The sequence below is a fragment of the Thamnophis elegans genome, chromosome 3 (genome assembly GCF_009769535.1).
Source record: "Thamnophis elegans isolate rThaEle1 chromosome 3, rThaEle1.pri, whole genome shotgun sequence".
NCBI lineage: Eukaryota > Metazoa > Chordata > Lepidosauria > Squamata > Colubridae > Thamnophis > Thamnophis elegans.
In genome coordinates this window covers 90,877,460-90,888,714 of record NC_045543.1, presented here as the reverse complement: position 1 = coordinate 90,888,714, position 11,255 = coordinate 90,877,460, and the positions used below count along the sequence as shown (strand labels likewise).

The 11,255-nt window shown below is 36.8% G+C and overlaps 1 protein-coding gene across 1 annotated transcript; it reads left to right on the top strand.

Annotated features, from left to right (window-relative positions):
* Positions 1-10,283: 10,283 nt before the first annotated feature.
* Positions 10,284-10,526, top strand: CTXN3 (cortexin 3). Its single transcript, XM_032212490.1, has one exon. The coding sequence runs from the start codon at positions 10,284-10,286 to the stop codon at positions 10,524-10,526; it is 243 nt and encodes an 80-aa protein (XP_032068381.1).
* Positions 10,527-11,255: the final 729 nt, after the last annotated feature.

The following is an 11,255-nucleotide window of genomic DNA, read 5'->3' as shown; positions in this document are numbered from 1 at the left end:
GTGTCAGCTTTGCCACCCCAAAAGAGGTGGGACATTAATCAACGTCTCCCTTTCCCTTATGTATGGTAATAAAAGCAGTGTTGAGTAGGGCTTTGCAGCTACTTGATTCAAATTGCAGTATTAAAATGGGATTTGGCTTCAGTTCATTATTCTGCTTTGAGGGGGCGGGGTTGATTGAAACTTTGTCAAATCAAAACCTACCTTCAGAACTTGGTCCAGGCATATTTTCTATCAAAATAGCACAGCTGTTGCTTAGGAGGATTTTGCAATACATTCAAGGGGAAATTTTCCACAAAGCATATTAGGGTGAGCAAGCTGCTCACCACCATGTCTCTTAGAAGGCTTAGCCAGCAGCTTAACATTTCCACTTGTTTGCGTTTATGAGCAGGCAAAGAAATCTTGCTTTGATGACTGTCTCTACAGTAATGCTTCCAGTGTATGTTTTATTACTTCAATTGGAGAATGATTTCGTGTGCATTTTCAAGGTGCTGCAACCAATTACTTCAGCAAATCTCTAAAGTATAGAGAGATTATTTTAAAAGAATTAGGCATATTGTGTCTTTTATCTAAAAATGTTTGCATCTTCTGAAAAGTGTGCTGTGATAGAACCCATCAATTTATATTTATTTTCTGTGAAAGTACACAGTATAGTCGCAAAAAGATTTATTTTACTGCTGATTCTCTGGCAGGTTTTGGTCCTTTGAATTAGTACAATAATATATCTAATGCTGGGAACGATTGAGGGCAAAAGAAAAAGGGGATGACAGAGAATAAGGTGGCTGGATGGAGTCACTGAAGCAATAGGCGTGAGCTTAAATAGACTCCAGAGGATGATAGAGAACAGGAAGGCCTGGAGGAACATTGTTCATGGGGTTGTGATGGGTCGGCACAACCACAACTAACAACAAAAACAACAACAATATCTTGCCCAAATTGGCCTTGGATGAAAGCCAGTCAGTAAAAAATTTTCATATAATCTTTCATCACAAATAATATATCAGATACCCATTTATTCCTACTAATTTCAGGGAATATTTTCAAGCAAATTGATGGGGTTTTTAAAAACATTTGTAAGGTTTGTAATAAGTAATAAGGCTTATCTTACATAATAAAAATAATGTTTTTACACACCTTATCACTTGCACTGCATTTATGTGTCCTGCCTTTATGGATTTTCCAATGAAATGTGAAAGGTTATCAGTATTCTACCACTGTTTCCTCACAGAAACAATGCCTTTTTATTTTATTTTCAAAGATGTGAATAAATGTGGGTCTTGGAATACTGCTGATTTCCTTAAGGTAGTTTCACATAGAAAACAGGAATGATATTTCCTTACAGTACCAAATTGGATTTAAAAAATGGAGCTTCACCATTCAAGTACAATACCTCACCACAATAGGAATATTAAGCGTTCCTAGAATATGATTTTATCATCACCGTATGGTAATTTAATAGTGTAATTAAGAATATATAATGTTGTGCCTGCATTTTGATAAATTCAAAATACAGTAACTAATCCAGATTACCAGAGACAAACCACTTTCCTTATGTACTTAATTAAACCTTAAGATTTTCAGGAGTCTTCACAAAGGATGCCCGAATTTGGCAGCCATTAGAAGGATCCTTCTTTATGCTTATCCCTGAGGTAAAAAGTAAAGGAGTCATGCAGAATTTACTCTGCTAGTCATTGACAACTATAGAGGGTTACTGTTCTACTGTTGAGACCTCCTCTGGTTTCTGGCTGTGATTATATGCCCTTGTTAAATTGTTTAAGAAAATTTCGGATTTGCATTGGATACCAAGTTTGTTTGCAATCCATTTTATAATCACACACTAGGATGAACTAAAACAATTAGTTTAAAAATTCAATGTTTGTACGAGAATGATTTGTCATAATTCTTTGGTAAATGACAGCATTAAAAGTATTTTCAACAGTAGAATATTACCCAAAATATAGTAAAAAATTGACTTAAATGAAAGTTTGTCTGGGATGAATTTTTAATGAATTTCAGGAGTTTAATTATATCATCTCAACATTGGTTGTTTTGACACTTGCATTAAAGCAAGCAAGTATTTTTTTTAATTTTTTTAAAAACAAAATTAACTTTTATGATTAGCAAAAAGGCATTATCCAAATTTATTGCTAACTGGAAATCTCTTATAGACATTTTGCATAAAAATAAAAAAAATGAAATTGCAACTTTCGGTTTTTGATGAATCGACAGGACAAATTATAGAAAGTAGAGCAATATGATGTAACCTCAGAGAGAGAGAGAAATATTTGTACATATAACTGCTATGAAGACTCTTAGGAGCCAGCTCTATATAGGTTTTTTCTTTTCTTTTCTATTTTTCCTTAATTTTTTTCTTTTTTGCATCATTCGAATTTTTAATTTTGTACTTTTCTTTCTTATTTTCTATTAGCTTGTATTAGCTGTTATCTTTTTCTTAAAAGTTTTAATGAAAGTTATATAATATAAAAAGAACAAAGGTGCATGATGCTCCTGTCAGTAAACTGAATGTTATCACAAAATAAGTTAAAAAATCAAATACAACAATACTTAATTGATGAATAACTAAAATTTATGTTGACTGTATGTTGACATAGTGCTATAAAGCACTATGAAGCACCAAGTCTAAGTATTACTAAGTATTGCTAGTAACTTTATGCTAATATAAAGTTTACCTGTGTTGATCTAGCATCTGTAAATGACAGCATTCCCTAATCATTTAGATAACAAAAGCTGGTATTCATAGAATTCACCACAATCAAGAACATTCAGTTTGAATTAGGTTTTTTACATTTTTCAGGTTATCGTATTTTTTTGGACTATAAGACTCATCAGAATATAAGACACACCATGATATTGAAGAGGTAAATAAAAAAAAAGTTATTGCACTCTTCAGGCCTCCCAAATCCTCTGCACGCCTTGTTTTTTGCAAAAAAAAAAAAAGGAGGGCATACAGAGCTTTGGGAGGCTCTTAGAGTGCTCCTGGGGGCTGGGAGGGCCAAAAATGAACAAAAAATGGACACTTTTTTCCCGCTTTTGCAAAGGGGGTGGGTTTTGGTAGGCCAAAATGCTGTATTCAGTGTATAAGATGCACCCAGATTTTCACCCTCTTTTTTGAGACAAAAGGGTGCGTCTTATACTCCAAAAATACGGTAATTATATTTTTATATATGTATAACAGTTTGCTGCACACTTGCTTCATTATATTGTGCTAGTAACACATTGCTACTGATACTTGTTATTATTTTCTAGTACATTAATTTGTTTATTGATGTAGAAATGTGGTAGGGAACAATCTGGCCAATCCATCAAAATCAATTTTTTGTTTAAAAAAGGACTCACCAATTTTGCAATTGTAAATGCAAAGTTATGATCGAGATACGTTAAGAATCAAGGTCCAAAAAGCTTTGAAACACATGCTTAGCCCAGGAATTGTGGTCAGAAACAAAATCAAGTTCATAGTCTCTTCACACATTCTCTGGAGTTTTTCTAAATTTTCCTGTTTTAAGTTAGAGGGGGTTAAGAGACATTTTACTTATTTGGAAAAAGAACCAGGAAAAAAAGTGCTATCTTAAATCCAATTAAAAATCTTTTGTTATATCCCAAACTGCTCCTATTCCAAAGCAGGTGTTCTTTAAATGCTGCATTTTCTGGATTTATCATGCAGTAAGGCATCTCAGACTATGCTTTCAGTGAGAGGTCTAATAAATACTCTTTATGGCATCTATAAGTTGGTCTAGTAACCTGCCTTTTACCCAAACTCTAGCAAATTTTAACTCTGTGTGGCCACAGCAAGACCTAATTGTGTATGGGTTATAATAGGACAGTCCTTTTTTTATGTTACTAAATACTATTAATTTGCCTAAATGACAGACTGCTAAAAAAAGAGGTCACCAGATGCCTCAACCCAAACTTTGAAAGTTTTCCAAGACATGTTGAATCAGAGACCAATACAGTTGACCAAACCATTCCATTCTGTGTAATATTTTGCCAAACCAAAAGGAAAATGTTGCTATACGGGAAGTAGAGCTGTGGGTCTACTATGATGTATAGCATTTAGAAATCCAAGTAAGAAGAAACATATTTGGTATGTTGTTATATTGTGGTATGTGAGAATGACCTCAAGAGACAGGAGGAATAGCAATAGCAATAGCAGTTAGACTTATATACCGCTTCATAGGGCTTTCAGCCCTCTCTAAGCGGTTTACAGAGTCAGCATATTGCCCCCAACAACAATCCAGGTCCTCATTTTACCCACCTCGGAAGGATGGAAGGCTGAGTCAACCCTGAGCCGGTGAGATTTGAACAGCCGAACTGCAGAACTGCAATCAGCTGAAGTAGCTTGCAGTGCTGCATTTAACCACTGCGCCACCTCGGAAGAGTGTAGCAGCAGGAACATAGACGTGGCAAATGTTCAGCAATCACCTTCCCTAATTTATTGGACAATAATGGTGATGAGGGAAAATATCCTTTTAGACTTGCAAGGTTCTGTTAATGCAACCTTACAATAAAGTACTGCTAGTTCTTCTGGGTGTACTTCTTGTCTGGAGTAGCTTGCTAGGCTAACAGTAATACATAAATGTTAGTGATCCAGATTTTCTATGGATTCTCTTTTTTCCTGTGTCTCTTCATTGTGTCCATGTTAAATCCATTCATAGTTCCACATAACATATAAGTTTAAATGATTATAGGATATAATTGAGCAAAAATAATGAAAGGTATTACTTTTTGTATGGTTGTTTTAATGGTGAAAATGCAGTAGCGACATTGAATCAAGCATTTTTACATTGATTTTGTTTGCATCTTAGCATAAAGCATTAACAATACATTCTTTAATGTTCATGATGCAGTTCATAATTTTCCATTGCATATTATTTTACCATATCAAGTATGAGATCAAATAATGACCTATAAAAGAGCAACTGTTATCATTTCCAAAATCAACACTTGAGAACTTCTTAAGTGTCCTTTAATAACTTTGTTGACTTCAAAACCATTGATTAGGCGCCCATGCATTATTTCTAGGTTACACACAAGGACAGGTTACTCATGAAAGCAGCTATGAACATGATGGTGCCCTCCCAGCTTTGTCTTTAAATTAGGAGCAAGTCTAATTGCTCTGTTGGCCTCAAAAGCCTATAATTAGACACCAGAGTGTGCCAAACAGTATAAAAAGACCATTTGGCAAGATATATTCTATCCAAAGCTCCTCTCTGCCATTCCTTCAGCATCTTTTTGTAGTTAATTATCTCAGGTGTGCTTCTGTTGCTGAGTTGTGTTGCAGGAACAAACAGGATCAGTTTTAAAGATCTATTTGTGACACATCTAACAACATTAAATTGCAAATCCAAACTATAATCTAAAACAGTGCAGACGTTACTGTATATTTTTACAAAAATATCAATATTACTAATGTCAATTTATTTCACCTGACATATTATCATGTTATACATATGCTTCCTATTGAATTTCATATAGAATTACAAGTGCTGTTTTTGACTACATTGCTTGGCACCAAGAAAATCACCAGGACCTTGTACTATGTTTCAACCCAACTGATGTGGATCTTCAAGGACAGAGATGCCGAACCTTTTACTTACGTGTGCACGCCCACTCAATCTCCCTGGCCACCTGCACATGTGTGTGTGACCCCTCCCCAGGCTCCAAAGGCTTTCCTGAAGCCGAGGAGGGTGAAAAATTGCCCCAATGGAAGTTGGGAAATGAACTTCTGGTTGGTTTGTTGGGACCATTTTTTGCCCTCACCATCCTCTGAAGGGTTTCCTGAAGCCTGGGGAGGGCAAAAACAACCTCCCCTGGCCCTCCGAAGGGCAAAAAAGTCAGCTGGCCAGCAAGCACATGTCCACTGGAGCTGATGGCTGGTGTGCCACCAAAATATGGCTCCATGTGCCACCTGTGCTTCATGTGCCATAGGTTCTCCATTCTGTTTCTAGGAGAATCTATTCATGGCATAGAAGCAGTGAGTTGGCCACAGAAGAAAGTACTTTGGGGGAAAAATGTTTATGAAAATACTTACAACCAGTCTGAAATGAGGGTAAAGGAATTGTATCCAGAAATATGGGGTAGATTTTTTCCTGCTTGTCCCTTAACCTTCTTATTTTACGTGGTTACATTTCAAAAGGTTACTATACAGTATTGGCTGAACTACTGAGTTACTACTTCCCCAACTGAATAACTGTCTGACTCTTTACTGTCTCTTTATCATGTTGTTCCTCTTCTCAGCTCTTGTCTGGCAGAGAATAGGCATAAACAAAAACTGAAATCCAGAATTCTTGAGGTTTCTTGAGAATTAATAGAACAGAAGCCTGAGCTGCACCAGGAAGGACATCACAATCCTGAAAAATGAAATGTTTATGAAATAAAATGTTTCATGCTGGCAGTTCAGTGTTATGACAACTATAAATATTTAGATGTACTGTATTTATGCTAATGATGGATTATTTCTACTATTAGATGAGTCACAGGAAACTTGGACAGCAACATTCCTTCTGTTTTTTGTTAGATTGCATATACAAGAGTTTTCTTTTCTTCTCAACTGGATTTCCAATGTGCACCTTTAGACAATGATACTCAACTGCTTATCGTTTAATTAAAACAGACTTTTAAACACTTTCCTTAATTTTGGTGAAAATAATTATTCAACTTAGTAATAAACATGACACTATAATAAAACTTACAAGCTGCATACCATGCAAAGCTTCTTGTGAAGGTTCCCCCCTTCAATTTCTGACCCTTTGTACACCAACTATATGAGATATACTCAACAAATGATGCTTCAAGAACTCAAATTTTCATACACCTTCCTATGTTTTCACGATCATTCTCCAAGACCTTTGGCAGATACTTCCCACTGGTTACACTTAACAATTTCTGTAAAATAATATTTAAAAAATGCTTTAAAAAGTGATTGAGATGTTTTTAGCATTTGATGTCAATAATATAACCCTTAAGACTTGCTTTGGTGTTAAAGTAGGTTTCCTATCAGTTCCAATGGAGGAGGGAGATATAACTTTCCTTTCTGATTTGTACTGCAATTTAATCAATATGGCCCCAAGATTAAACACTACTAATTTTGAGCAGAAGGACTGTCTTATTTGGAGGTTAAAGGGCTGTTCCCCTTCAATGGATTTTTATCTTATAGTGTACATTCCCTGAAGGGAATGTACATGCTGAGAAGCTCATAACTGAGATCAGAATACAATTCCTTGGAGAAGGAATTGGCAACCCGTTGCAACATTCTTCCAAGGAAACTGAACTGAACATTCACAAGTAAAACATAACCATCAATATGATATTGGAAAATGAGTTCTGAGATTGAAAGTATCCAGTTAAGTAATGGGGAAGAGCCAGGGGCAAATGACAACAGCACTGGTGCTTGATGTGGCTACAAAAAAGCAAAAATGATGTTTTGCTCCTGCATACTGACTTCAGGCAAAAGGAAAGTTGGATGCTGCAAAAATACACATTTCATTGGTATGAAGAAAGTCAGAATCATAAATCAGGGAAAATTAGAAGTTGTCAGAGCAGAAGCATCAAGACTGAGCTTTCATATTCTGGGAATCAGTGAACAGAAATGTACTAGAACATGTCATTTCAGATCAAAGGAGCATCAAATGTTGTCAAGAAAGGCAGACAAGAAATGGAGGAGTTCATTATTATTATTAAATAAAATCACAATCAGGGAAGAGATACAATCTCAAAAAGATAGCATGATCTCGATTCAAATCCAAGGCAAACCAATCTATATTATAGTGATTCAAGTCTATTCTCATAGAATTACTGATTTTGTGGGCATGGCTTGTGGGTGTGGCTTGGTGGGCATGGCCCGGGAAGGATACTCTAAAATCCCCATTTCCTCCCAAACAGCTGGGACTCGGTAGGCAGAGAATGGATAGTGGTGGAGCCAGTCAGAGGTGGTATTTGCTGGTTCTCCAAACTACCGGCTACCGGTTCTCTAGAACTGGTCAGAATCTGCCGAATACCTGTGCTCCTAGCACAGATGCAGAGGAAGTATGTTGAACAATTCTATGATGATATTCAATAATTAGATGACAACCCCCCATCCCCCCCCTGCAAAAATACCATACTAATTTTGGACACTGGTATGCTAAAGATAGAAACAAAGTAACATCTGGAATACAAGGAAAATTTGGCCCCCATGTGTAAAATAAAGTAGGAAACAGGTTCATGGAGCATTGCCAAGAAAACACAATATTTGTAACAAATACCTCGACAACATCGGTTGGACAATATAAAAATCAAGTTGGCCATATGCTCTGTGAACAAATTGAGAAACTCATCAAAGAAAGACAGAATAAGATCTGGTTCTAGCTGCAGCTCAGATCCTAAACTCCTTGCAATATTTATAATTTCAAAGAAACCATTACAAAGAAATAGTTACTGATGGACAATCCTGACACCCACTGGAGCACAAAAAAAAAAAGAGGAAAGCCAATGAATGATTGAACCAAAAATAAAAAGGCTGCTAGCAGGAATAAGGTCCCAGAACCAATTTTACCAAAAAAGGAGAAAGAAAGAAAGAAAGAAAGAAAGAGTTGGGGGAGGATAAATTGAACTTCACAGGAGATGTAAAATAACCTGCTGTTGTTTCTGCTGTAGTAAAATGTAAGAGCAAAGTGAGGAGTGCCCATTTGTTTATTTTGGCTTCCTTGAAATTAAATCTTCCAAGGACACTACACAGTTCCTCGGTTGGCAACCATTACAGAATAAACAAACATTGCAAAAGAAGCTGGTCCTAAGTTGGTTGAGAAGAACAATTGGTCTACAAACTTTTCAGCCCAGTGAACTTTTGTTGCCAATCTTCTTGCACAGGTGTGGAGAAGTCATTATGCCAATCTGTTATATAACATCATACAAAAACTCAGTTAATATATTACTCAAATGTACTTGTTCCAATTGGGATTTCCGTTATTGTTTTCCTCTAAGCACTTCCTTACCTTTTGTTGTATTTTATCCCAACAACTCTTACTGCTACAACTTGGGGATTTAAACTTTGTCTTTCCTTGGGAGGAAAGGTTCTGATACTTCTAGAACTATCTTTTTACTTTAAAAAAAGTTAATTAATTAATAAATACTCATTATTTTCTTTATCTCAAAACATGGCTCTGGGCACCAAAAACATGTTCTTAGACAATAAAAATGTTCGGTTGTAATTCAGTGTGTAATCAGGAAACATGACTACCTTCATTAAAAACAAGAGATGATAGATGATAGATAGATAGATAGATAGATAGATAGATAGATAGATAGATAGATAGATAGATAGATAGATGGATGGATGGATGGATGGATGGATGGATGGATGGATGGATGGATGGACGGACGGACGGACAGACAATAGAGATGTGATAGATTTTCTAGGAACAGCATAACCACTTTCCTCCTCTTTATCTAATTGTTTATATAATCTTCAGTTTAGTTAAACATTATTTGTTAGTTCACCTTTGAGTCCTTTTTAATAAGTGTCCAGTAATATTGATATTAATAGCCAGATATTAGTAGCCATTGGTTGTTTTCTCTTTTACTAAAGGAGGCTGAGACACAGTTCCTTAAACTCTTTATGCTCAGCACAGATGGGTTATTTTAGAGAAAGCCCAAAAAGTCAAAATGGCACCTACAAGGATGTGGTTGAAGTTTCACAAATAAGTAATACTTTAATGGTATGAAAACTAGCTATGACTAGGGTGAGTTCCCCACCAAACAAGAACTTGATAAGGGCTGGGAACACTCACTACAGAGATAGTATTCAACCAGTTCTGACAGGTTCCGGAGAACCGGTAGTGGAAATTTTGAGTAGTTTGGAGAACTGGCAAATAGGCTGACCCCCACCTCCGCTGCCTCCCAGTCTCCTAGCTGATCTTCTTTTGTTCCCATGATCAGGAGAGCAGAGCTGCAAAGCAGGTTAGTGGTGTGGGGAGAAAATGGGGATTTTGCAGTATCCTTCCTCTGTATCACTCCCACAAAGCCATACCCACAGAACATTTTTGAATCCCACCGCTGACTCACTGGTCAGGAAATATGGAAGGACTACTGTGGGAGGAGAGCTGAGTGCATGGGATCCCAAACTAGAAGCCCTTCACACTGTAATATTTTGAAACAATCCCAATTTAACATCTGTTTCCTATCATTTTAATTGCAGAGGACAATGGACTTCAAGGTGTCTCCAGTTCTGGCTTTTGTGCATCAAGAATGAAAGGAAACTTGCAGAACTCCTGTTTTAAGATTTCTAAAGAATGGATGGAGAGCCTTTTACTTCCAATTTCTTTTCCCCTGGAAACTTCCCTTCTGAAATTGGCATTACCTTGGAACAGAAAACTACCTTTGCCTTTGTGGTTTTATTGTTTATTTTCCTTGGTGTTCTCATTGTCCGATGTTTTCGAATCCTCTTAGACCCTTACAGGACTACGCCAACTGCCACCTGGACAGATGGGCTGGAGGGACTAGAAAAAGGACAATTTGATTATGTTTTGGCTTAGAGCCAGAAATGTAGCTTCTTAGAAACATTTCTTGTTCTCACACAGGCAAAATAAGCTAAAATTTAATGAATAGATGGGAAACATAATGAGTATTTGATGAAAAAAAAAATGCCTGGGTGTATCATGGCTGGATATTGCCCAGCTGGAAAAGGATGTCAGACATAAATTCTGGTTTGTTTTTGTGTCAAACTATTTGATTTATAAGAACTTCAATTCATATCAGTGCCATGTAAGACTTAAATCCTATTCCCAAAATATGCGACTTATCTGGTGGCATGATTTACTTTGAGACAATAGCAATAGCAATAGCAGTTAGACTTATATACCGCTTCATAGGGCTTTCAGCCCTCTCTAAGCGGTTTACAGAGTCAGCATATTTCCCCCAACAACAATCTGGGTCCTCATTTTACCCACCTCAGAAGGATGGAAGGCTGAGTCAACCCTGAGCCGGTGAGATTTGAACAGTCGAACTGCAGTCAGCTGAAGTAGCCTGCAGTGCTGCATTTAACCACTGTGCCACCTCGGCTCATCTAACCTGAAATCTATCTATTGGCTGATTTCAGAGTCTAATCAGCCTTGCCTGATCATACAAATGAAGCAAGTTCCATGACTCCGTGGCAGTCCAAACTTCATTGCTAGACTGGATAATTGTGGGGGAGGGGGACATATCCCAGAAGAAGCCAAGGTAGTTCTTGAGTTATGACCACAATTGAACACAAAATTTATGTT